Source organism: Oryctolagus cuniculus, chromosome 21 (genome assembly GCF_051225735.1).
Source record: "Oryctolagus cuniculus isolate XC-2025 breed Fujian yellow rabbit chromosome 21, ASM5122573v1, whole genome shotgun sequence".
NCBI classification, from domain to species: domain Eukaryota; kingdom Metazoa; phylum Chordata; class Mammalia; order Lagomorpha; family Leporidae; genus Oryctolagus; species Oryctolagus cuniculus.
Window position 1 is genome coordinate 15,429,136 of NC_142887.1, and position 26,223 is coordinate 15,455,358.

Sequence of the window (26,223 nt, forward strand, 5' to 3'; positions counted from 1 at the left end):
GACATTTCAATAAAAATTTATTGAAATTTCAGTGATGTTTTAAAGAGAGAAGGGGGGGATACAGAAAACCAAAGAACTCATCAACAGCTATAACACAAAATACACCTTCTGTAAGCTCCTCTGAGCACCTGACTTTTGGACTGTGAAGGCAGCGCTATAGGCACTAACTCAAAACACCATCAGAGAATTCCAGACACTAGCAAATAGAAATACAAAAGAAAAAAAATTACAAGTCAAACCACAGTCCCTTCCACCCACCCCTGGGGCCACAGCAATTTCAGAACCACGTTGGGGTGTTGTATTTTCAGGAATTTCAAGTGGATTCTGGAAGGGGCACACCCCCTCCCCGATTTTGGCTAAAATAGGAAATAGCACTCTGCCCCCCCCCCCCACAATCTTGGACTTTAAAAACAAAAGAGATCAGAAAAAAAAAAAAAACCCATGTTGCAGATAAGTGTGTAGGTGTTGGTGCACAGTGTGTTTTTTCGGGTGTTAACAGCGAATTCTGTGATTTGGAGATAAAACCGGCGAGGAGAAACAACACAAAACCTTACAGGTGCGGGCCTATTTACAGAGCTTTATACAACAATGTCAATAAATTAAAGTTTTCATTTTCCAAGCATTCATATTCCACCTATTTACAAGGGTTATCAAATAATTACATAAATACTTTGTCTAATAGTCTCGCTCCTTCTTTATTTTTTTAAAACCTTGTTATTGCATATACAGGAAAGAGAAAACTGTCAAAGAAACACAACAGGAATCCTGCTACAGAGATTAATTAGAGAAAATAAATCCATACTTTTTTCTGTTGTCCCACCCCTCTCCTCCCTGGGGGTGCAGGCTTGGGGGGAAGGGGGTGGGATGATGTTTCTCCCCTAAAAGCTCAGAGTTCAAAATAAAAACCACAAATACATGACTGGGGAACATGCAAGAGACCTATAGCGGCTCTTCAAACATCACAGGAGTATTCAAAAGACAGACTTCCTTACTAGACACTAAGCTAGGATGGCAGTGACACCCCTGGGTGCCCCGCGGTGCTCCCTCAGGGACCCCAGGAGAGTCGCTGAAGTTACTCATCTTCACACACAGAATCGCGTTCGTGTATGCATTTGTCCCCTTCTTTTAAAAAACAAAAAACAAAAAATTTGCTTTTTGTTTCCACTTGACACAGCGAAGGAAAAAAAAAAAATATATATATATATATATAAATCCACAGGGACCAGGAGGCTCTCTGCACCTCCTGCCCCTCCCGGTGGGCCTGGCTGCAAGTTGCCTGGGACTTCAATGTCTCCACTCCCACTCCCCAACAACTCGAGACCACAGGCGCGCTTCGGAGCTCCCCCACCCCCACCCCACCCGCGGCTCTGGGGCTAGATCCAGGATACAGAAGCATTGCTAAGAAGCCAAGGCGCCAAGGCCTGGCTCTAGAACGTTCTGTCCAGGGAGGCCGGCACCCCTGGCCCCTATGACCGCCGAAGGGGACGGCTACACCCTCCCCTCTCCCCCGCGCGCCGCCGCAGGCCCGCTGGCTTCTTGGCCATCCCACAAAGTGCACGGCAGACTGGACTGGACTGGAATGGGCAGAATCCGGGGCGCGGGGCTCTAGGGGGACGAGCTGCGGGACCGGTCGGGCTTGGCCTCCAGGCCGCTGACCAGCCGCTGGATGCTCTGAAGTTCGCTGGTGGCCGCCTCCTTGTCGGCGCACAGCTTGGGCGACAAGGACACGGAGCTGGACGACAGCGTGGAGGAGCGGCTGTTCAGTTCCGAGCCCGAATCCACGGCCCCCGAGGCCGGGCTGGCGGCCAGGGCGGCGGCTTTGGCGTCCAGGGGCCCCGCGGCCGCGGCCATAGACGGCAGCGCGGTGCTGAGCAGGCCGCTGCTGTCGGGGACCGGCACGGGGATGGAGTAGGGGCTGTAGCGCAGCCGCGGGCGCATGCTGTTCAGGTTGAGGAAGGGGTGGCGGTGCACCGAGCTGGAAGCCGCCGCCGCCGCCATGTACGTGTACGGATAAGGGAACAGGCTTCCGAACGGCGCCATGGCCAGGCCCTGCGGAGGAAGAGGAGCGCACGCAGCGAGTCAGCCGAGCGAGCGGGGGCGGGGCCGCGCCCACCACGCGCCCCCGCCCCAGCCGGGATCCCTGGGTCTTTTGGAGGCTGGGGGTGGGGGCTTCGCTCCGTGTCACCCCTGCCCCCAGGGAGGGAGGTGGCAGATAATTGGCACACTTCTTGGAACCAGCGCCCGGGGACAGGCCCGCGGGGAATCTCTCCCCGGGTAAGTCGGGCATCTGTTAAATGGGACCGCAGAGTGCATGTGCCCCGGAAAGGGGGCTGAACAAAAACACGAGGGGAGGGATTATCAGACTCTGGGGAGGAAGGGAGGGTTGGCCTCCTTCTCTCTTACAGTCTTTCCTAGAAGTTTTCTAAAAGGGAGGGGGGAGCTTGAGCAAAAGGAAGTGGGGGGGAGAGGAGGGAAGGTGCACCCAGGGGCTGGGAAGCAGGAGGGCCGCACTCAGCTGGGGCTGCAGGATGTACAATGCAGGGTCCCGGGCCCAGGCTAGTTCCCCCGTACCAGGTCTCAGGACGCCATCAGTGCCCCTGGGTGCACCTTTCCTGGCCCACCTGTGTCGGGGCTGCCAGGAGAAGCCAGCCAAAGCTGGGAGGAGCCCAGGAAAGCCAGAGGCCGGCTCTTGTCTGCACGCCCTCCCCCCTGGGCAGGGGAGGCGGCTCCTGCTCCAGCCTCCTTGGCCGAGAGAAGGGAGACGAATGCCGGCAGACAAAACAAAGGCGAGAGCCGCGGGGAGCCGCGGAGAACCTCTCTCTGAGCGAATGCAGCGGCCTGCCCTGCCGCCCTGTACCCGGCACAGCTGTGGGACCAGACGCACACGCCTGCCACAGCCCCTGCCGGGCCCTCTCCGCTGACATTCCCCACCTGCGCACCAATTAACCCTTCACGGAACAGGCTGGGCTGCCCGGGCTGGAAAGGCTTCAAGGCCTAAGAGGGAACTCCCACCCAGGGAGCGACACCCCCCACCCCTGCCCCAGCCAGGACCCTGTTCCCAAGGGAAGGATGGGACTGGGAGACACTGCAGCCCTGCAAAAGCTGAGATGGAGTCAGATCTGCCAGTGCCGGCTGTGTGACCTTGGGCAAGTTACTTGACATCTCTGGACCTCTCTCCCTCCATCTGAAAATCAGAGCTCATCCCAGTACTATGGGAGGGTTGGACCAAGCAAGTGGGAATAGACCAAGAACCTGCTCCCTTGCTACTCCCCCTGGGAACTGCCCTCAGGAAGGCATTGTAAAGAATTTCCTGGTGGGGAGGGGCCGGGTGAGGTTAGGAGGAGATAGATGAGCCCAGCACCTAGTCCTGGATCAGTCGTGACAATAATGAAGCTGCCAGACAAGGGGGCTGGGGGGATGGCCCGGAATCCCAGGGCAGAGGGACCAGAGCCAGTGGGGGAGGGGAGGATAAATACCTGGGAAGCCAAGACGTGCTGCTGGAGGTGGAAGGGCAGGGTGGCGGCCGAGGCCCCGGACAGCCCCTGCGCCGCGGCCGCCGAGGCCATGGCGGTGGAATCCAAGCCCGAGACGCCGGTGGAGGCCCCGGACACGGTGGCCAGCAGGGGCCCCATGCCAGCCGCCATACTGGAGAAGGCGCCACCCATGGCGAACTGGCCGGGGTGCAGGAAGAGCGGGTGCCCGTTGAAGAACTGCTGGCCGGCGAGGCCCGGGGCGAAGCCGAGGCCGGGCAGCGGGCCTTGGGCCAGGTGCGCGGCGGCCGCGTCCGTCTGCACCGAGAGCGGCGCGAAGACCTCCTTGCCCGGCGGCGCGCGCGCCTCCTCCAGCTTGGACGTGGCCGCGCCGTCGCGGCCCGGGCTGCGGCGCTCCTCGGCGCCCAGGCCGCGGGTGCTGGACGAGATGGTGGCCGGGCTGTGGCGCGAGTCGGGCGATGCCTTGTCGGGCCGCCCGCTGTCCCGGGGCCGACCGGCCGCCTCTGCAGCGAAGAGGTGCGCCTTGCCCCCGGGGCTGCCCTTGTCGCGGCCCGGCTCCTCCGACGTGGTGGTGGAGATCCTGGCTGCTTCGCAGGCCTCGGGGCCGTGGTCCTCTTTGCTCTCGGCCTCAGCGTCGCTCTCCCCCTCGCTGGGACACAGATCTACAGTGGGAGGAGGAAAGGAGCAGCCTAAAGTTAGGGCCTGAGCGCCGCCAACGCAGGCCAGGGCGCCCCTGGCTCCCAAGTCTGAATCCCACCCAGCTTCCAGGCTCGGCAGCCCTGGGGGAGCCCCTCATCCTCACCTCACCTCAGTCTATGCATCCACAAAATGGGAATAAGGATCCTGAACAACTTGTGGAGTTCTTAAGCTCACAAGGAATTTCTAGTTTGGTGTGGAGCTTGTTCCCCCACCCCCGCCACCCCAGGGGCAGCTCTCTTGTTATCATGAACCTGGCTTCTGTTTGTGCGAGGGTCCATTGCCCTCCTGCTGTATCAGCAAAAGTTGTGGCATGTGTTTCTCCATCGTGCTGCAGGTCAACTTGAAGAATAAAAACGAATTTGCTCTGAAAGTCACAGCTGGACCCCAGCCAGCCACTTGGAAGCGGCACCTTCCACAAGTGTGCGGGTTGTTGGGGAGGCCTTGTTTGGGGAGAACCCCGCTGTCTGAACTGGAATGAAATTCAGGCCCCTCTCTCTCCTCCCATGCTCACCCTCCCCCCCCCACACACAGCCTTCGTGTGTCTGTCCCAGCCGGGACGGGCAGAGATGGGCGCTCCCTGCTTGGGGACAGCCAAACAATCACAGCCTCTTTTTTGCTCTCACCACACCCTCTGTGGGTGTCCGACCAGAGAAGAAAAAGGGGCCCTGGTTTATGTTTAAAGCTTAACCGGACTGAAGACATGAGCTGCTATTGTTATTACACTTACAAACAGGTTCCTTCTGGTCGAGGGCGCGCGGGCCAACTTGCTCTTTTAACACAGGAAGCCCACTGGGGCTCTGAACTCTCTCTGCCAGCCCCACCCCTGCCCCCAGTGGGTCTCCCACCCATCCCACCCAGGTCAGCTGCTCTGGAGCTGGTGCAGGCCCTGCTCTCCTGCCTGCCCAAATTCCCTGCTGCTGGGGGGGGGGGGGTCAGAGACTCTTGGTTTGGAGGGAGGGAGGGAGGTGGGAGAGAGAGAGAAGCACAAACACCCCCACCCCCAGCCCAACCAGGCTTTGAGGGATGAGGTTCTGAGCTCTCCAGTACCTGCGGGCCCTTGGGGAGGGACACACCCCAGGGGCCACCTGTCTGGAAGGCACTCCCAAGGGCGAGTGTCAGGGCCTGTGCCCCTTCCCTGCACCGCGGCCAACGCAGGGGCCCAGGCTCACCTTTGAGGTTCGAGGTCCCCACCGTGGAGACGGCGGGAGAAGAGGCTTGAGCGAAGCAGCTGAAGGCGGCCTGTTCACTGGAGGACTCATCCGAGGTCCCGTTCTCTTTTTTGTGTCTTTCATCAAACACGCGCATGGACTGCAGGGTGAGCTGCTTCCTGTGGCAGAAGTCCCCACTCAGCATCACAGAACGCGACCCCCGGCTCCCCTCCTGGCTTCCTCCCCATCCCAGGGCAGGCATGCATGCACACGTCACCTTGCCTGCACGCCACCCAGGGGCCACCCTGATTCCCTTGAACTCTGCTTGCCCAGGGCAACGCACAGACCCTCTGTCCAGGCCGCCAGGGCGGGGAGGAAGGAGGAATGAATGAATGAATTCAAGATCAAATTCAAGATCGGGGCGCCATCAGGGAAGGTCTGTGCACTTTTGTCTGCAGGAGCACAGGGCGGTGGCGGCCTCACAGAGCAAGGGGGGACGGGGGTGTCTGGCCCTGGGGAACACCAGCTCAGCCTAGCAAACCCTTGCAAGGGCCTGGGGAGGAAGTGTTTATTTCATGGTGCACTTCACTGTAACCGTTTCAGCAGCACATTAATTGGAGTAAAAATTTATTTAGATGTTAGAAATTATTTTTAATGCCTATCCCCTCAAGGGAATAGGTGAAAAATTGAGGGTGATTTTCTGGATTTTAGAAATTCTTTGACTAGGGTTGGGGGAAGGGAGGGCTTCGTGCACACATACTCCCCAGCTGTCTACTTAATGCAAAATGATACATGGGCCCCTGAAGGAGGGCGGGAGCCACAGGCTGCTCTGGGGTCCCCAGCTCTGCCTGATGGCATTTGGAAGGCAAGAGTACAAAAATTCCACACCATCTGTGAATATCTGGTCCTGTCCTGGGACCAACCCAGGAGGAACTTCCATTAATTAGGAACCAATAAGTGTCCTTATATAATCTGTGAGCCTTGATACTTTTTCTCCCAGAAATAACCGTGGCGTAGCCCAGTTAATTTCCTTCAAAGTAATAATGCATAAAAATGGACGGTGGCCCAAGGGGACTGAGTTATCTTCTATCCACTCTTCCCAATAATTCATTTCGAATACTTGAAAGCTGGACCCCAGAGAAGTGGCGCTTTCTCGAAATTATCTGAGAACAGAGTCCCTGTCTCAACTCACCTTTTTTCTCTCCGCCCATTTCCAGTGTCCCGGAAACCTTTTGCGAAAGGGTTATTGTCTATTTTTAACTGAGTTATCTAGAGGAGGAAACAGCAAGAGAGAGAGAGAAACATTGGCCTCAGATTCTGGGAGGTTGCTGGAGTCTTGCCCCCAACCCAAAGCCTCCTGGGATGGGTCAGGGGCAGGAGAAAGGGGGCTAAGATGGTGGCAGGAGTTTGGAGGGGGCCGTGGAGACGCCACAAGGAACCCTACCAAGACTTGTGTCTTCCCTAGGAGGCTAAACCAAGGATTCCAGGCTAAAAGGACCCAAATACGTTTTTTCTTTGGGCAGCTGAGAGCTTGGGTTTAGAAACAAAAACATCATCGAAATTGTCCACAGGAAAACCTGTAGCTCTTCAACTTGTGCTTTTACTTGGATTTCTTTATCCAGAGCAATTAATCATAAAATATATTGTGATGTTCTCCCCTACCTTCACACACACACACACACAGCATACACTCCAACCTTTTCCATAATCTAATAAAATGATTTATGGGACTTCACTACCCTTGTGCTGGAGTGAGTTTGATTTTTTTTTTTTTTTTTTGCTGGGGGTGGGAGGAGTGGTTTGAGGAATTACAATATTGACAATTACAGATTTAAAAGGACGGAGTGACCACTGGAAACATTTGTTTTCATTTATTTTCTCTGCCACCGCCATTAGGTGGAGAAGGCCCGCGGCCCCTTTGTCTGATCTGATCAAAAATGCTGCATTTTATTATTACATTAACAACTGAGTTTCCCAGGAATCCGGGTCCAGAGGGAGCCAGCACTTTGCAGGCTGAGGGAAAAGGCTGTAATATGGAAGCTTTCAAATCCCTTGCAGAGTTACTCAGGGATGGGAAAGGGCCCCTTGGTTGGGTTCTTGTTCTTGGAATACACTGCTGAGGGCAGGCACTTCAGAAGGGGTCCAGACTTAGGGAACCCTCCCGTCGGGTGTCCCCAGGGACAGTGGGCTTGCAGAAAGCCAGGGGCTGTCAGCTCACCGGCACTCCGCACTTGCACAAGGTGAAGAGCCCCCAGCCCCTCCCCCAGCCCCTGTCCAGCTGCGAACTGGTGGAGCGGCAGCAAGGGGCGCTCTCTGTGTCTCTTACAGTCTATGCCCGTGACCTTTAGGCCACAGCAGCTCTAGACTCCAAGGGCTGCCCCATCGGAGGCTCCGTCTTCCTTCAGCCTCCAGGGGAAAGAAAACTTCTGATGAAGTGGGGACTTTGACCGTGTAAACTGAAAAGCAGGACTGTGATCAGGGTAGGTTATTCCAACCACGCAAGCACGCACGCACGCACGCGCACGCACACACACACATCATAAAAAACACAGCAGCATAAAAGGTAATAAAAACCAGACCAACTACTCGGGATTTCTGGGGAGCAGAGCTGGTCTCCACCAGGACGCTCCTTCCAGGATTCCCAGGGGCTTTTGCCTTAAATTGTTAGCTGATTCCTTGGGAACCTGATTTCTGGATCCTTCTTCCTGAAGGGGCAAAGGATGAACAAAGTCTGGAGGAGCGGCGTGGGAGAGGGCGGGGTTTGGGAGGGTGGATCGGGGGCGACCGTGGGCACAGGAGCCTCTTCCTGGCGCAACTGGCTCAGCGTTTTAAAAATCAGCATTGGCTTCTTAGCTGCTGGGGTTTTATTTTGTTCCCTTCCCTGCCCCCATTGTGGGTGCCAGCTCCCCTTTCTCACAGATATCGCGCGCACAAGGAAGGTCAGAGCCCCAGAGCAAGCTCAGGACGCACAACCCCCTCTCTGGTAACTTTCTCAGTCAGATGCAGGGCAGATCAAGGGGGAGGAGAAAGACCATCCTTGGAAAGAAAGCCCCTCGGTTACCTTATCGTTCTGGTATGCAGTCACGGCGATGAACTCGGTTTCGGGAAACAAGTACGTCCGAAATGTACTATAAGGGAGTTTCAGGATGTCATTGGCTCTTACGATGTGGAACCGCGGCTGGTATTTGTGCATGGAGTTCAGTATGGTCTGCAGGGGAGCAGGAACGGGAAACACGCACACACAAACAGACACACACACACACACAAAGGATTTAGCAAGACAGGCGGGGTCTCTCCAGCCCCTGCCTCAAAGCCATCTTCCCACCGCAGGGTGCCACACTTGGCCCGAGCCCACCTCCTGGGAGTACCTCCTCGGGTACGTTCGGATCTTATCTATCGGAGAATCCAAACCATGGTGCCTCAATTTCCACAGGGTCCCCCCCCACCCTCGCCAGCTAAGGTGCATTGGCACCTTGAACCCTAGCCTACCTGAGTACCAAAACTATAATTCCCCTGCCACGTTGCGTGATCGCTTGGGAAGGCCAAAGTCTTAAAAGATAGAGAAAAACATGCATTTTAATTTACAAAATGATTCAGTGCTTATAAGCGCCCACTAATTGACGCGCCCAATCCACTTAAAGCCCTGAACGACTGAACTCCAGAGTGGAATATTTATGCCTTAATCAAATCAAGAGCTTCAAATGCAATTCCTGCCCGCTGAGGATATTTTCGTGCCATTCACGTCTTCCCGGGCCTGATCTCCATGCTTCCCCTTCGCTTATCACTGTTTATTTTATTGAAATGCTGGGGAGGGGTGGCCGCAGGGGCGAAAGGTCCTTTGCCTGACTTTTGCGGGCCACCCCAGTTCTCACCAAGTATCTTAAGCATTCCCACGCCGACTACGCGGATGGATGCACTCCACACACACACACACACACACACACACACACACACAAGCATGCACGCACCATGTTTCTACCAAGGATCTCGGGCCTCGTCTCCGGGAAACCTAACTCTCACCTAAGCCCCAATTATTTTCTCCTAGGAGAGAGTCAATTTCTAAAAATGTCCTTACACCCTTTAGCCAACATGAGCAAGGCTTGGAAGCGCAAACCCTCCCAAGAAATAACGCGGCTGGTTTCAAAACGCCACCGGCAGGTTTTCTCTTTACAACAAAACAGATCCTTCGTGCTGAAACTGACTCTAGGGCTTTGGTTTTTCTTTTTCTTTTTTCTTTCTTTCTTTCTTTTTTTTAACCCTCACTGTCAGGTCAGGCAGCCGTCTACCAAGGATCTGGGATCGGGAGAGACACAGAAGCCCGAGCAGAACGGCAGGCCTCCCGTGACCCACACAGCAACAGCTGGGAGTCCTGGTCTCGGGGCAGATCGACCGAGTTTGCTTGCATTAAAGCAGAACTCTGGGGAAAGCGAGGCAGAGAAAAAAAAGGCTCTGGCTGACAAGTGGAATGAGACTTACAAATCCATGCTTGTCCGAGATGTTGTTGGTGAGTTTCAGTTTGTGAAAGGTAACCACTTTGGACATCCACTGCTCTCCGGTGGCAGGACTGTCCGGATGAATGTACATCCTTTTGGGCATCTCCGGGTCGGCCTTGCCTGCCACCATCCACCGCGAATTGTGGAATTTATATCGGCAGTCATCTGCAGCTATAATATCCATCAGCAAAATGTATTTGGCTTTTTTATCGAGTCCTGAACATCTCACTTTAAATGGAGGAAACATTCGCCTACAATGGGAAAGAATTGAAAAAAAAAAAAAGGGAGGAGGAGAAAGAAAAAATAACAAAAGAAAAAGAGCGAGAAATCACTCAGAAGCTTGGGTTTGATTTCATCCTGAAATGTGTTAACCAAGTTTAAAACGTCCCACTGTGATGGCACACATCTGTTTTTCCCAAATAGTGCAACGGGGTTCAACATCATCTCTTTCCACCCAGAAGCATTCAACACGTCCAATGGCTCCAGTCCCAGGACCCAACACAGATGCACCGTGGCAAGGCACTGATCTGCACCCTCTAATAATCTCTTTCTCCCCCCGTCCCCGCAGGACTGCGAAGCCTGCCGCCCCCCTTTTTAGGGAAGTCGAGGCCTGTGCCTTATTCTGTAGGTCGCTAAACGCGAAAACAGCTCGGGGGTAGGATTGCGGTGAAATGCGCTCACCCCAGGCCAGACTCTGCCAGCACCTATGCAGGAGAAAAAATGCTACACTTCCCCCAGGACGCGGGGCATCAGGTGGCACCCTCCCTGCCTCTGGCCGAGCCGAGCCGAGCCGGGAGTCCCGCTCTGGCGAAATGAAACCGGACTTAGGAAGTTCTAACTCCGAGCTTCCCCTAGCGGGCTGGACTCCCAGGCCTCACACAACCCGGCTGTCGGCTGTGGACACAGGGATCCGGGAGCTCCCCTGGCTGCCGGCTCAAGTCCCCAGGCCCCTCCACACCGGCCAGCCTGGGGCACCACATTGCTGCTGATCACACAGAAGTGTTGGCAGTTCCCAGAAGGGAAGCCCTTCGCTGTGGAAACTGCCTAAATGCGCTGTGGCTTTGCGGAACACATGGTGCCAAACCCTGGTCTCACTTTGGAAGGAGACAGGAAGTTGAAGACATCAAGGGGGGATTTTATACATACATATAAATATATATATATAGTTTTCTTTTAAATCCTTTCCTCTTTACGTCCGACTTCCATGCTGTTTTTAAATCTGATAGTCGCAGGCAAGCGTTGGGCCAGGGCAAGGAGTTGGAAACCTCAAGCAAAACACGGGGTAGGACACTCGCACCGACACAAGCGGTGTGCACAGCCTGGCTGGCTCCTCGGGTCTGCGAGCATAATCTTAATTATCCAAAATTGCCTGTTGAACTCTCCCTCCGGTCACGGACACGTGAGGCCAACAGCTCCAGCCGTCCTTAGATTTGGCCCTGACCCCTGGCAGCAGGGGCTTCGGCCCCCTCACACCCAGAGGCCCCCAAACTGCAGAAGGGCAGGCGGGGAGAGAGGGGCAGGCCTCCCACTCCCAGGCATAAGACAAGATTTGCACCCTCCCCGGCTCCCCGAACAAAATGAAACAGCCACAGGACACAGCATTCACAAAGAAGTCAACGGGATCCGGAATGGAGTGAGGGCTTCTTGGGGGGTAGGGGGGTTTCTGCCTCTCTGCAGGGAACCCCAAACCTCTGAGGGGGTGGGAGGAATCCTGTCTGCCCCGAAAGGAGCTATGCCGGCGCCCAGGTAAGCAGAACGGCCCGCCGCTGAGACAGGGCCCCGGGAGTCTCTGCACACTCGGTGCAGGCAGCTAAGTTTTCGCCCCAGCCGTAAGGACTGGCAAACCAGCTTCCTGGGAGGAGAGGGAGGGAGAGGCGCCTCCAGGGCCTCCGGCGAGGGGGCCTCCGTGGCCTGGGCGCTTACCTTCCCGACTTGGTAATGACCATCTCGGTGCCCCGCTTGTGGAACTGATCCCAGAGCTCTTTGGCCTCCAGGTGCACCTTGGGGTCGTCTTCCACCTCCTCTTCGGGCTCCATGGTCTTGAGAGGCCTCAGGTGCGCCTGTGGCCCCAGGGACGAGAAGGGGATGCCGGTCTCGGCCGCCCCTACCAACTGATCCATGATGGGCTTGGCCAGCGCGCCGGGCAGCGAGAGCGCCGCGGCGCCGGTGGGCGGCAGCGTGAGCGCGGGGAAGAAGGGCGGCTGGTGCCCCAGCACCGCGCTCATGGCGAAGTCCGGCGCCCGGTGAGGCAGAAAAGGGTGGTAGGCCATGCTGGTCCCAGGGATCACCGGATCTCTCATGGAGAGGTTCATGCACTCCGGGCGGGCCCCAGTCCGCGGCGGCTGCTGCTGGTGAGCTTTTGGTTTCTTGTCTTTTGGTTTCTTGTTTTGTTGTTCAACAGCAGCACATAGTTTTTGTTGTGGTGGTTGTTTTAAGAAAAAAAAAAGCCAAAAAAAAAAAAAAAAAAAAGAAGAAGAAGAAGAAGGAATCGCAACGAAAGCACTTCAAAGGGAGGGGAGGGAAGTGCGTTTCGCAGCCAGAGCTAGAGAGGAGGAGGCGAGCGCCCGGGAGACATAGTCGCTGCGGGCGCGGCGTCGCTGCAGCCCCGGGTCCCCGGCGTCCCGCCCCAGCCCCAGCCCCCGGGTCCTTTGTTGCCAGTGCGGTCGGCGCTCCTGGAAGACTTTCCACCTTCTCCCCCGCCCCCCTGGCTCGCTCTCTCCCTCTCCCTCGCTGGGGGCTTCCGCAAGCTGCGCCGGGCCCCGGCTTTCGCCCGGAGCGAGCGAGCTGCAAAAGTCTCTCGGGGGCGGGGAGGGAAAAAAATTTAAAAAAAAAATTAAAATCAGTGAGATGGAAACCCCCCCTCTAGCAGCGCCGTCCGAATTCGAGCTGCGCCCAGGCTGCGGCTCGCCCTCCTGCTCCTCCGCTGAGCGCCTCCGCAGGCTGTCTCGGGCTCAGTCCCGGTCTTGCCGTACTTTTTCGGCCGGGCCTCTCTCGCTTCCTCGTCCTACAACGTGAGCGAATTCGCTTCCTAAATCTGCGTCCAGGCGCGCAGGCTAGGCGGGATTCAGCGAGGAATACGGAGAGGAGGGGGCGAGAGAGAGAAGAGAGAGAGAGAGGAAAGAGAGAGAGAGAGAGAGAGAGAGAGAGAGAGAGAGCGCGCGGCGAGCCGGCGAGGAGAGGGAGGGCGCGCGAGAGAGCGAGCGGAGCTCCGCGCCTCCCTGCTCGGCCTCCGAACTCCCCGGGGCGTCTGCTCCGCGGCTCTAGAAGCTGGGGCTGCGCGGTGGGCCGCGGGGAGCCGGAGGCCTCTTGATTGGCTCTTTGACGCTTTCGGACCAATTGTGTCGCTGCATAGGCGTGGTTTTCACAGGTCGAGTGCTGGGGGACAGAGCCGAGTTATAAAAAGAAGGTGTCGGAAACGGTAACGTCGCTGCGCCGCACCGGTCCTACTGCCTGTCCCGTGAATATGTCAACACGATCCGAGGGCGGGCGGGAGCCGCCGCGCCGCGCCGCGCCGCGCGCGCCCCGAAGTCGCCTCTAGGTGGCCGATCCCGAGATCGCCGCAGCCCCCGAGCGCGCTCGCGCCCGCTCAGCCCACGTCTGAAATGCCTCGGTCCTCCAGCCCCGGCTCCCCGGAGGAGGCAGGGCCTGGGAGGAAGGGGGAGGGAGCGAGGGAGGGAGGGAGGGAGCGAGCGAGCGGGCGGGCGAGCCAGCCCGACCGCGAAGGCGGAGAGCGCTCCCGGGCGCCGGGCAGGGGCGCTCTCCGGCCGCCGCGGCCCGGTCTCTTCTCCGGCCCTCGCTCTTTCCCCCTCCCCCGGCCCCGGGCGAGCCGAGCGGGCAGCCGAGCCTCCCCGCGAGCTGCCATTCGGCCGCTGCGCGCAACAAAAGCCGGCGGCAGCAGAGACTCCGGGCGTGCGCGCTCTGCGGCCCCACGTGGAGCCAAGCTCCGCCTGGCCGCCGCCGAGCGAGTGCCGAGCCCTGGAGTCTCGGCGCCCGGCTTCCTTGCGCCTGAGTCCGGGGACAGACGAGCACCGAGATGTGGCCAGATCTCGGCACGCGCGCATGGGGGCTCCCGTCTCTCCCAGGCCTCACCCGCAGCCATGTGCGGAGGACCCCCACCCGGGGCATTTGTACCAGAACACGCGTCCCCCAAAACACGTACACGCGAACACGTACACAGCCTGCGTGGCTGGCCCTGTCTCTGCGCGCACTCCGGGAGACAGACTCTCGTTTGGTTTTTTTGGAAATGCATTTACTAGCCATTTTGCACGCGAGTCCCGTGTTGTGTTCCACGGTGGGGGAGCAGGCAGGGGAGCGGGGTGCAGAGGGAGTGTACAGAGCCGCGCAGTGAGCGCCGAGACTGGGCGGATTCTGGGCCTGCCCCCTCCAGGCCGCTGCCCCCGGCGCTGCCGGCGAGGGGTGGGCGAGTTGCCTGGGGGGAGGTGCGCCAGTCTAGTATCTTCCCCAGGCATCGCGCTTATCTCTCGATGCCGCGGTTCTTTCTCCACCCGGGCGGGCACTTATCTCGCCTGAAGTCCGGGGGCGAATTTGTAAAACAAACCGTGAATCGCCCCCACCCCAGAGGCGAGGAGCCTGGTTCGAGTTCGGGCAGGGTGGGGGCCTAGGCGAAGGATCCGACCTGGCGCCCAGGTAGTCACTTTGTGCGTCTGCAGCAGCTCCCCTGCCGGGGTCGCTGGATTCCCCCACCCAACCCCGCCCCACCCCAGAGTGCGGCCTCCTAGGGGGCGGGGCAGGTCGCGAGTTGGGCGACCCTACTCAGATGGAGGGACATCCTGGGGACAGTGTTCTTTTACCCTTCCTGTGATGAGAGAAGGGGCCTGGGAGTTCGGAACACGCCCTGGGCCGGGAGCTCCAGAGCCGAGCAGAGAAGTCCTCGGTGACATTTTGCCCTGTGTAGCCCCCGAACCCCTAGCCCCCGGAGCCCAAGTGGCAGCGAGCGGAGGCTGAAAATGTGGGCCAACCGCGCCAAGATAGGACAGGCACCTTCCTGGCGACAAGCGTCCCCAGCCTCGCATTTTTGCCGCACATGGTTAAGAGCGGAGAATTCCCCGCAGTCACCGGAGGGTTCTGCGAACTCCGTCTGGCTCGCCATCTCGCTCCTTTCTTTCCCTTTCGTTCTGTCCTCTCTGGTGGTGACAAAAGAGAGTAAGAGGGAGAGGAGAGAGCGCGCGCGGCCCAGCGCGCCGGCTCCTAACGCCCCCCTGGCGCCCCATCGCACAGGGTGCCAGAAGCCAGGCCTTGTCCCCCTCCCTACGCAGAACACCGAGGTCATCGCAGGGCTTTCCGAGGCAGAAAGCACCCCCTCCCCCAACAGAGCTTGGGCCTGGGACGGCTTCGCTGCGCTTCCAAGGGCGCCCCCGCAGTCCCCGCTACCTGGTGCTGCGGGCGCTGGCTAGCCCACCCGCTCGGCGCGCGCGTGGAGCGCAGGCAAAGTAGCTGCAGCCACAGGGCACCCACTCCCCTCCTCACCCGCTCGGCTCCCCGAGCGGCCCCATCGCAGCAGAGCGGGTCCTGGGCACTCCGGCCTGCCTCGCCTGGGACCTGGGAGGGGTGCCTGCTGATTTACCTTGTAAATATCTTCACCTAGCTTTGGGCTGCACCCTCGATTGCCTGTTTTTGCCCAGGTACCTCGAACTTAACCCTGGGGTCACCCCAGAGCAACCACGCCTGACCCCCCCCTCCACTGCAGCATAGGAGGGAGGGTGGAGAAGAGGGAAATTTGCGGGGTTCTGAATCGAAAACGAGGACATCTTGCTAATGGTCTGCAAACTTCCGCCAATTACGACTGACCTCCCAGACTGGGCCCCAGGAGGCTCCTATTATGCCGGGCGTCCGCCGTAACTCTGGGATCAAAAGCGCGAAGGTGCGAACTCCTCTTGTCTCTGCGCGCCCGCCGGCCCCCCTCCCGGTGGGCGATAAACCCACTCTGGCGCCGGCCGTGCGCTGGGTGATTAATTTGCGAACAAACAAAAGCGGCCTGGTGACCACTGCCTTCGGGTTAAACATTGGCCAGCGCGCTCCGGAGACTTATGCCAGGCCTGGCCTTCGGGACAGCCCAGGACACCGGCTAGTGCGGCCCCGGCTTCGGGCTGCAGCCGCAGGCTCCGCCTGGACTTTTCTTTGCTTCAAACCCTTGCGTCTTCTCTCCTCCTGCCTCACGTTCCACAAACACCGGGAGGGGGACCAAATCTTGGGTCCACAAAGGACCTGCAGAAAGTTTGATGTCTCCAAAATATTCCCCTACTTTTTCCAAAAAGAACTCCACACTGCATTGTAGGCCTGGGATTTTTTTTTTTTTTTAAGAAAAAAAAAACACCTCTCTCCATATAGGGTAATGCTTGCAGCCGGCTGAAGGTAAAGGAATAGCATTGCACGGGTAGGCGAGTGTTAAGGGCGTGGGCTCAAGAGCCTGAAATTCAAGGTCGCGCGTGGGAAAAAGGTAGCACAGGCACAGCCAAATCAAGTGTCTTCAGCCAGGCCAGGGATGAGAGCAGGCAAGTTCAACGCCGGGGACACCCTGCGGGATCCCTCTGTTCCCCTGGGGCGCCACCAGCCTCACCGAGCCCTTTGTGACCGAATGGTGTTTATCTGAAGTTTACAAAAAAAAAGGGAGAGGAGGGGGAAAGGCTGGTGGGTAGGCGGGGTCGTTTACTTTGGCAAGTTTGCTGTAAATATTCACGTCAGTGCGTGTGAGGTCTGGCCAGGGCCCGGGACACACTCGTTCCCTCTTCAACTCTCACCCCGGTTCACTGCCGAGTGCCTTTTTGGTGTCGCTAGACTGGGAGTTCTGTTGACACATGGACCCGTGTGTTCCCCCTGGGGTCTGAGGCCTAACTGAGAACTGTGCTGTGTGGGGGTCGGCCAATGTACAGACTCCCACCAGGGAGGCCGCCATTGCCCCCTCCCAATCCCCGCACCCCATCACAACTCTTTAGGTATGGATATGTTTTCAAAACTGACTCATTGCTTGCTGTGTGGCTCTTTCCGGCCAGAGTTTCCCCACTGGGGACTGGCTTTTTTTTTTTTTTAACCCCGGGGGAGCATAGGGGGGAACCAGTCCCTAGTTTCCTATTCAAAGCTCCTCCTGCAAAACATCAGGAGCACCCCAAAACCCACAGGCATGCATGAACGCCCCCAGACTACCCCCAAACACCGACTTTCCCACCTGCACAACCCCCTGGGCTACCTCCAGCCCTGACTTTCTCACTCAGTGCAGAACTTCCGCACACCCCGGAGCCTCTGGCTGCGCCCCACCTCTCCACCCGGTGCCCCTTGGTCCAGTTCAAGTCCCCCCACATCTCCTCCACCCTGGGCAGGTACAAAGCTCTGGGCTGCACCGCTCGGGGCAGGACCTCCACCTCTCTTTCTGTTTCTGCTTCTTCTGTCTTCCCCCTTTTCTTTCTGTCTCACCACCTCTCTGTCCATCTCCCCTTGAGATTCTTTGATCACGTGGTCTTTCTTACCCCTTCCTTCTCCTCCATCCCCCCCACCCCGCCTTGTCCACCTTATGCCCCAGCCTTTAACTCCTCTTGCTCTTTTTTAATTTGCTGTCTCCTCTTCTCCTCCTCTCTATTTCCTTGGTTCTCTCAGAATTTGCTTCTATCTTTCTAACTCAGGGCCCCTGCAGTTCCCCCGCCTTGGGCCTCCCCCCATCTTTCCCAGTCACAACAGACTGGAGGGCCTTCTTCCTGGGGTTCAAGCAGAGTGGGACCCCTCGCTTCCTAGGCTGGGACGAGATGACGTTATCTTGGGAGCAAGAAAAAAGTTGGGCCCATCTGTCTAGGTGGGAAGCTTCGCTGTCTCCTGTTGGCATCTCCAAAGCCAACCTTTTGCCCAGGGTGGTTGGGCCCCCTCGGGGCTCCCTAACCTCTGAGATCCCACCCCCACCCCCCTCCTCATCTCCTGGGCAGCAGCCCAGGGTAAAAGGCTGCAAATCGGGCTGCAGAGCCCAACTCCCAGCTTCTGCCTGGCTCCAGCAGCACGAGCTTTCTAGCCATGCATATTTCTCCATCCCCTGACATCCTTCTAAATTATTGATCAGAGCAATTCAGTGCAGGAGTCTGCAGCGTGTGTGCAGGGGGTGGGGGTCGTCCAAGTTGCCGAGCTGGGGAGAAGTAGTATTTTTAGTATGAGGCTCACTTTGGCGCCAGTTGGTTTATGCTGTTTCTAGAGCATCATTCATTACACACTTAATCCATGCTTATCGTACCTCCTTTTAATGTAAATATGTTTTTGGCAGAGGCGAAATGAAAAGATCTCACTGTCCGTATTATTCTTGTTAGCACCTAGCTTTCACCCTGCAAAACGGCAAATTTGTACACAGCCAGTGATTTAGATAAGTTGGAGGGGAAATAAAGGAGGTAAGAATGAAGTGTGTGTGTGTGTGCGTGAGCCTGGGGATGGTGCTTTTTATACATCCGTGAAGGTTTTTTTCCTCTCCCTCTCTCAGGAAAAGGAACTAATTGTGGTTTCCTAATTTCTAACCCAATCTACATCTTCAATGCTCTCTTTGTGTGTGTGTGTGTTTTACCCAATTATGAAAAAAAAGATAATGCAATGGACATTACTTAGTCTAGCAGAAATGAATTCCCAAGGCAGGGGCTGGAAATTTTTCCCTCTTCACTTATCGGACCCAGAATCAGCGAGATGCAGGCCTGGAGCACTTTGAAGACCCCTCACCCCTCTGTCTTCCACATCCTCTTTTCCACTATTCATTCAAGACAGGTAAGGGGACAGATGGCTCCACAGTGTTTTATGCTTGGAATTTGACTTGTGAGGTGAGGAGACTCCAGGACAGAATATTTTAAAGAGGGTGGAGAAAAAAATATATAACAACCTGGTCTCTGAGCCCACGTGCAGGTCGTGGGTGACATCGGGGCGAGGGAATGGCTGGTGGTGGTGGATTCTTCCCTCCGTTCTTGGTGTCGTGGAGGTGCCAGGGTCCTGGGGCACTGGGGTCTGGTCCCAGGGGAGCAGTTGGGCTGGAGGGGATAGGGAGAGCTGTAAGTGAGAGGCCATGGCAAATTACAGGGCTGCTACCGTCGGGAGAGTTGACAGGCCCCAGAAAGATCAGCTCCTCCAGACCTGCTGAACTAACCATCCCCGCGCAGCCTCAGACACGTTTTCTCAATTTGAGCATGCTATCCATTACTATTTCCCGTACTGGGTTTCAAGGACAGAGGACGGGTCCCCAGGTGCCGGTGTCCTCGCCCCGTGTGGATCTCCCAGCTGGACTTAGAGAGAAGGGAGGACAGAGCGGGCACTTCCCCCCTTCCCTGTCCTGCGGCGGCGGCGGCCTCGCTGCAGCTCCTAGCCCGCCGTCCAGCCTCTCCTGGGTCCCCAGAGGTCACGTTTTCAGCACTTCAGAAGGGGGTTTGCCTCCTCCAGGCTGGCACACTGGGCTTCAAGGGGCTCCAGTTCTTCCTGTCGCATGGAGACCTGACAAACTCCCATCCTCCCTGGCTGCCTGCAGTGGGAAGTCCTGCCCTGGCCTGCAGCTGTCCCTGCAGCTGTCCCTGCAGCCCCAGGGCGCACGGTGGTGGTTCTGCCTCTCCCGGGCGACCTGGCTGGTAGGAGTCTGCAAACCCTGCCACCAAAGGCCTCTGTCTGAGGTCTGGACTCCAGGCCTGGCCGGCACCAGGCAAATTCTCGGGCCAAACTCGCTTCTCACAAACTTGGAACCAAGCCCTGGCTGCTTCACTTTCCTACTTTTTGCCATCCACCGAGCCTGTTTCGTGGCCACACAGGTGGTGAGAGAGAGATACAGCTGCTGCACCCCTGCCTCTGCCTCCATGACCTGTCCATCTGGGTGGCCCCCACCCCGGGGAACAGCAAGGGACGGGGAAGACCCCAACTAAGTGACTGGATTCTGAGTTATGGTGGGTCCTCCTAGCCCCATCACCTTGGCCTGCCAATAGCCCAGAACAAAGCCTGCGTGTTTGTCAAGTGTCCTAAATGTGGTGGCACCGCAGGAGCCATGGGGACCTGCCTCCCGGCCATGAACGCTCAGGTGAAGGTCAAGGCCCGAGAGCTCTCAGAAGCCCTTGAAAGCGTGGGGCTTGGGATCTGAAGAGAGGACGGCTGGAGGAGCTTCTCTTCTCTCCCTTTCAAAAAATGTTGTGTTTATCTTAGAGCAAGGGGAGAGAGGGAGGCAGTGGGACGCGCACACAACGCAGCAAAGAGAATGTTTGGATTCGCCAGGGCTTTCCCTCTGTGCAGCTTTCTCTGGCGTCCGGGGCCTCGATGCATTTCGTGCCCAAGCCAAACACTAAAACTCGTTCGGGCCGGCCGAGAGGGACGGCCCACCGGGCCCTGGAACCTGGCCTCCCCTCTGCTCACAGCGCCGGGTTCTTGCTTCTCCCTGGCCGAGCAGGACAGACGGCCCTGGAAGCCCCCACAAAGTCCTTTTGGGGGATGGTTTCCGCCCCGAGGGTGTGAGTGGGGGGGTCCACCTACCGTCCCCCCTTACCGCGGGTCCAAACGCGGAAGCTGAGCGGATCCAGGCCTGGCCGAGTGCGGAGCCGGGGAAGACGCTCCGGACCTCGGATTCCGAGTCTGGCGCACGGAGGTGGAGCGGGGGATCGGGCTCAGGGCTGGCCCCAGACGCTGCCTGCTCCACGGCGGAGGAGAGGGAGCAGGGGGGGTGGTCTCTGGGTCGCGCGACTGAGTCCCGCCGGCCCGGGAAGGGCGCACCGCGGGCAGGTAGCCCCGTGCCGGTTACCTGCCTGCCTCTCCCGGTGCCGGGGCGGGGCGAGGCGGGCTCCCCGGCGGGAAGGAGGAAAGCCCGGCGCACCCGGTCCGCGAAACTCGGGCTTTTGAAGAACGAAAACCGCGGGTGCAGGGGCTCAGTCCGCAGCCCCTCGCCCGCGCCCTCCTCCCCGGTGTCTGATATGCCTTTTCTGTCTCCGTCTCGCCGCCCTGGCGGCCCCCTCTGCTCTCTCTCTACTCGTGCGCAGGACAAATCCGGGGTGGATGGCAACGACCTGTGGCCGGGGGTACCAAAAATGAAAGAGACACGGAGGACCCTTGGCTTCAAAGTGGCGGAGAAGCGACCGCGAGGAGGTAGCTTCCCGGGAGGCGCGGGCGGGGAGCTGGGGTCGCGGCAGCGCGCTCGGCTCCCGGCTGGGGTGAGTTTTTAGGCTTCCTTCGCAGCAACTTTTAAACACGGGTCGGGCCGCAGCTGCAGCTCGGGGGAGCTTGCGTCCGTCTCTGGCTACCCGCGTGGACGCCCCTGGTCAGCGTTTGCCCCCCGCCAGTGCTGGGCGTGGGGGTGGGGTGGGGTGGGGAGGGGGCGGGGAAGGGCCGCAGCCTCCCGCTCCGGACTCCCGAGGGGACGCTGGCTTGGGCGATGGCTCTTAGCAGCTTCAGGGTCTGAGTCTGATCTTGGGGGTACCTCCAGCGTGGTTGGGGGCTGGGCTGGGGGCTGCTCTCCTTCCCTCCGCGCTGCGTTGGGGTGGGACGGGATTCGCTCTGCGCAGCCCGGCCCTGCTGGGGTGCCGGGGCGCGTTATTAAACCCAGACGCTCCGTGCAGGGTTGAGGCCATGCGGAAAAGATTTACAATTAAGCCAATTGGAGCCGAATGCAGCCATCAAAAGTTCGCAGGTGTAAATAATGCCTAGGTTTTTTTTTTTTTTTTTCCCGTTCTAAGCGACTTCATCCACCCCTCCTGCCCCCCGACTTAGCTGGAGTCCTTTTTTGTTGAGAAAAGCGGGGAAGAGGAAGCGCGGTGCGGCGAACTCGGATTTTTTTATTTCCCATGAAACAAGTTAAAATGCGAGAGTGCCTTTCGTCCTATGTTCGCGTGTTCCTGTCGTGGGCTTCCCCACGTCACTTCTAGAATTCCAGAGTTGCTGTAGTCCAAGAAAGGCCTTTTGGCTGTAGGTTGTACTTTTTTTTTTTTGGAAGTGGGGCCGATTTCAGTATAAACAGGGAGACTGGAGGTGGATGATACGGCCTCTGAGAGGCAGGGATTGGGTGGGAGGGGGCGAGAAGAAAGGCAGTGGCCTGTGGCTGAGAGGGAGCAGAGCGGGAGAGGCAGGCCTGGCTCCAGCGTCGGGCAGGGCCTCCTCCTGCAGGGAGAGCTCCGGGAGCGGTGCGTGGCTCCATCTGCTAGGCTACCTTCTACAACATTCTTTACACCTAGGAGCCTGTGCTGTGTGTTTCTAGAATATTCTTTGTGGGCACCAGCGTGTACCTATGGGCATTCCTAGTAGCCCAGAAGATGAAATTAAATCTCGGATTAAAAAATGCGTTGCAGTCACACCCCACGGGCAGACTCCTATTTGATCAACGCAGACAGAGTTAAATTTGTTTTTCGGCTCCGCAGTTACTCGGTTCTCTCAGAGCAATAGAGCCAGTCTGTTACAAATTACCGGGGAATTGGAGAATATGCCCCCCACCCCCCACCCCCTGTCGTTTGCTGCTTGTAGTCTCGCGCTAACCCACTCAATAATATATGTAATATGTGTGTACACAGGCACTTTTCCAAAAAATTAGCGATAACATTCCGGGTAGATGAAGAGTGGCATGGGGGCTTATTCTATTTTATTTCATTTCTTTTCTCCCTTTGCATTTAGAATTCGGGGCACGCGAGGCGGCCACCGGAGACCCGGGGCCAGGGGCACGGACGCCCAGCGGGCCTGGGGCGGTGTGTTCCCCAGCCGGAGCTGCGTGGAGGAGCAGGGCATCACAGCGCCTGCTCCAAGCGGGATAAGGTCATGGGTGTAGAATGAGGGAGGCAGGACTTAACATGTCCGCGCCCAGGGCCCGGGAGGAAGCCCCCCGAGCCTGCATCGCAAGCTCCCTGGCGGCGGTGCAGCACTTCTGCCCTCCTTTTGAAACTTTCCTGCCCAGTGCAAGCGTGGTGCACGAATTAGAGGGGACTTAGAGGGGACCTGAACCCGCATCGGTCTTCAGCGGGGTGGGCTGGGCGCGGGGAAGCGTGGACGTGGAGGTGGCCTCGCTCCGCGGGCTGGCGTGGAGGCCGCGGCCGCTTTCCGTCCCCGAAGCCGCCACCCCTCGCTCCTGGGCAGGCTCGCCCTGAGCCTTTGCGCGAGGCGCCCTTGCGGTCTGGCCGCTGGATGGCGCTCGGGAGCGAGGCGGCTGGCGGACGGGCGTCCTCCGCGTGTCCCCGCAGGGCCTGGGCGAATCGCCGCCGCCGACGCTCGCGCTGGGACGCAGCGAGAGAGGGTCACCCCAGACTCTGCCCAATCTTTGGAGCCGGTGAGGCTGGGGAAGGAGAATTCTTAGGGCAAAGCTGCGCCTCATTGTTAAAGCTCCACCTGCACCAGCTACTGTTTACCGAGATTGGAGTTGGGGGTGGGGGCAGAGCCTGGTAGATGTGGGGATGCAAAGCAAAGTGTGCGTGGTTTTAGGGAACTCCTGATCCCGCGCCCTTTTCTGCACCCTCTCAGGTCCCTTCGGTGACCATTGGAGCGGCTGGCCCTACCTGGGACTGAACAATGGTGCTTGGAACTGGGAACCCCAGGGCTGAACAATGGTGCTTAGAGCTAGGAAGTCCAGGGCTGAGATGCACTGTCCTCTCTGGCTTCCAGGGTCCCTTAGGAGGTGGCTGCTGCCCCTCACCAGACCTGCCTCTGTGGCTGATTGAGAGGAGCTCTGCCCGGGTGATCAGCACCTCGCTGACCGGCTATTTCACAACAGTTGGTTGCTGTTTGTAACCTTGGGAAGAATAAATTCGTCCAGTCCTTGTTCTGTGTGCCAGGCAGTGTTCCAGTTCATTCTGTGTTCCAGGCACTGCCTTAGTCTTTATGATCTTGTCTGGAATTACTTCCAGAGCTGGAGGGGTAGGAGAAGGCTTGGATGGGAGAGTGTCCCGGTGAAATCCAATCTGAAAACTCCTGGGTGCCCGGGACTCAAGTCCAGCTCTGATCACAGAACTGCTAGGTGCTCATATCGGGGAGAAAGTCGAGAAGAACGGGAGAGAAAGACCGCACAGGGCATTCTGTCTGCTCTGGAAAAATAGAAGACCCCTTGGAAGTGCTTTAAGAAACAGCGAACTTATTCACTGCCTCAGCAAATGGACTCGGATATGTTAAATAAGACAGAACAAGTCAACACCAGTCACAAGCAGACCCATAGGAAGCCGGCAGTGGAAGAAGCTTGTAGGATGGATGAGAAACTCCACTTTGTTACTCTGCAAATATTTACTGAGAGGCTTTGACGTGCCAGATACTCTGCGGAGACTCCGGGGGAGTCAGCTTGTTGTAATCCCCCCTCCCATCTTGCGGAAAATATATATTGTGCCCATTTGGAAGAGGAGGACAGTGGAGGCTGAGACACTGGCAAAGGGCGCAGAGGCCAAAATCCAGCCGCCCAGCTCTAGCGCGTGCTGCAGAGAGGTGGGGCTGGGGAGCCTTGGAGACCCCGATGGCGCTCCTGGCGTGGTGGCCGCCGTGGCGTCGCGGGCCTGCCTAAGCGCCAACAGGTGCCTGAGTCTACCCCCCTCTCCCCACTGCTGGTGCGCAGAAAGGCTGCTCAAGCTCCACGCGCCCCCGCCCAGAGCCAGGACTTGGAGCCTCCAAGCCCTGCGTCCTCCCTTGCGTGCGGGGCGGCGCGCACACCCACACCGCGTTTACAGCGGGTGCGGCTGCTTTTCCACAAACGGGAAACTGCGGGCAGACAGCTAGGGAGCCTGGCCCAGCGTCGCACAGTCAAAGAGTGACAGCAAAGAAGTGCCTGTGACCCCTCCCCCACTAGGGTTGTCAGTTTCTGTTAGGCTGTCCCCTCCCCCCTATTAGTATCCCAAGGCCCAGGGGGCTGAGTAAGCTCATTCTTGTATCATTTTAATTTTACAAATAGAACAGATTCTCTCAAAATGAATGGGTAAGGGGGTGGTGGGGGAGTGAAGCTCGTTTCCCCGCCTCGCGGCGTGGACATGGAACCCGCTCGGGGCGCCCGCCCGTCCCCCGGTGTGGCGGGGCGGTTTCCCGCGCCAGCCTCGCACAGGCGCCTGCGATGTTCTCCTGTCTGTTTTTGTCCTAGGCTTCGTTCGGTTGATCGATGAAGGCGTCAGGCCGGCCCACCATAAAGTCAATGCAATCGATGCGGACGTCCACGACCGCTCGAAACAGAGACCTCTCCCCGTTTGCTGCGCGCTCGCAAGTTCCACGCAACAGGTCTCAGGACTCAAGGTTTCTCGTTCTAGCCAGTCGTTTCCGAACTAGAGGCAGCTGGGGGTGGGGTGGGGGGTGGGCAGGAAGAAGCCTCTGGGCCCACCCAGCGGGGAGAGCGCCCCCTCCTCCTGCGCTCCCCGGAGCCCCTGGCCGCGCCAGCTTCCACCCTCCCGGGGTGATTTCGTTCAGGACTTGGAATCCGACACCCGCAACGTCGCGCGCCGACTCGCTCTCCTGAGCTCCAGGTTCCACACCTGCGAAATGGGTTTGCTACACCGTGCGGTTTATTGGAGGCGACGTTTGGGAGATCCTCACGAGAAGGACCGCGTTTTTCTACACTCGTTAAATGCAGCAATCAGAGCGGGTGGGCTCCCCATTTCCTGGACAGGGAAACAGAGTCACGGGGCGGGGAGTCGTACCGCTCCTCTCCGAGGGAGCTGGGGATCAACCAGGGCCTGCCCAGCTCTTTGTCTTGGCAGGAGGCGCGCACAGTGGGGATTCCTGTTCTGCACTGCCCTTTTGGGGAAGAAATTCCATTAAACCCTCCATCGGGCAGTCTTGCCCACTACCCAGGTCCTTTGGTCCGTCCATCAGGACGCATATGCGGTTGTGTGCGTGGGTGAGGGGGCACGGATGGGACAAAACCTTCTTAAAGGGGAATCCACTTCGTTCGAGACTTTTTTGGGGGGGGTACAGAGGAAAGAGGGAGAAGTATGAGTGCGCGCGCGCTCCTGTGTGGGCGCGCGCCCGTGTGCGAGTGTCTATGCAGGATCAATATGGCCCAGACAGCCCTTCACAAAGGGGCTTCAGGCGGGCGCCTCCGCGCCACAGCGCCTGCCCCACCGCCCGCGGCGAAGTAATTGGGTCCTGAAAGAAGGGGCATCGAAGCTTCCAGTTAATTAGTCAAGAAATGAATCAAGTCCCAGCGGCCTGGCAAGCGCTCCCGAGGCGCGGGTTTTGTGCAAACCAAATTGATCAGTGGGCCGCTCCCCTCGGGCCGGGTGGGGCGCAGCGGGGGACACAGCTGGGACGCCTGAGCTGTCCTGCACCCGGGGCGGACGCGCCAGAGTGCCCGGCTCTAGCTTTCCGTGTCTGGCAGCTCCCTGCCTCCTCCTCCCCCCTCCCCCACCACCCTGTCTCCTCTCCTCTCCCTCTTCAGCCTTGGCTGGTGCCTTCCCCGCTCCCCGGTCCCCCCCCCCCCGCCCACCCCACGCTTGCAGAGCCGCTGCTTCCGCCCTC

The 26,223-nt window shown here is 58.3% G+C and overlaps 1 protein-coding gene and 1 long non-coding RNA gene across 3 annotated transcripts; one reads left to right on the plus strand and one right to left on the minus strand.

Annotated features, from left to right (window-relative positions):
- TBX3 (T-box transcription factor 3) lies at positions 1-15,772 on the minus strand. Of its 2 annotated transcripts, XM_051826596.3 has the most exons (8): positions 11,755-15,772; positions 9,815-10,082; positions 8,828-8,887; positions 8,400-8,546; positions 6,531-6,607; positions 5,360-5,517; positions 3,477-4,153; positions 1-2,049 (listed from the first exon to the last, which is right to left on the minus strand). In XM_051826596.3, the coding sequence occupies exons 1-8, from the start codon at positions 12,141-12,143 to the stop codon at positions 1,606-1,608; spliced, it is 2,220 nt and encodes a 739-aa protein (XP_051682556.1). In that variant the 5' UTR covers positions 12,144-15,772; the 3' UTR covers positions 1-1,605. The 2 variants fall into 2 exon arrangements, with proteins under 2 accessions (XP_051682556.1, XP_051682557.1); XM_051826597.3 differs by lacking the exon at positions 8,828-8,887 and having other exon boundaries at positions 11,755-14,086.
- LOC103351746 (uncharacterized) lies at positions 15,671-25,552 on the plus strand. Its single transcript, XR_016227494.1, has 7 exons — positions 15,671-15,712; positions 18,444-18,573; positions 20,805-20,910; positions 22,426-22,563; positions 22,986-23,071; positions 24,854-25,002; positions 25,174-25,552. It is a non-coding gene; the product is annotated as an uncharacterized LOC103351746 (long non-coding RNA).
- The last annotated feature ends 671 nt before the right edge of the window (positions 25,553-26,223 follow it).

Coding starts and splice junctions, on each gene's coding strand:
- TBX3 (XM_051826596.3), bottom strand. CDS start 12,143: ATGAACCTCTCCATGAGAGATCCGGTGATCCCTGGGACCAGCATGGCC. Junction 8,888..9,814: donor TCTCGGACAAGCATGGATTT/GTAAGTCTCATT, acceptor CTATCTTTTAAG/ACTTTGGCCTTCCCAAGCGA. Junction 2,050..3,476: donor AGCACGTCTTGGCTTCCCAG/GTATTTATCCTC, acceptor CTTCCTCCGCAG/GGCCTGGCCATGGCGCCGTT.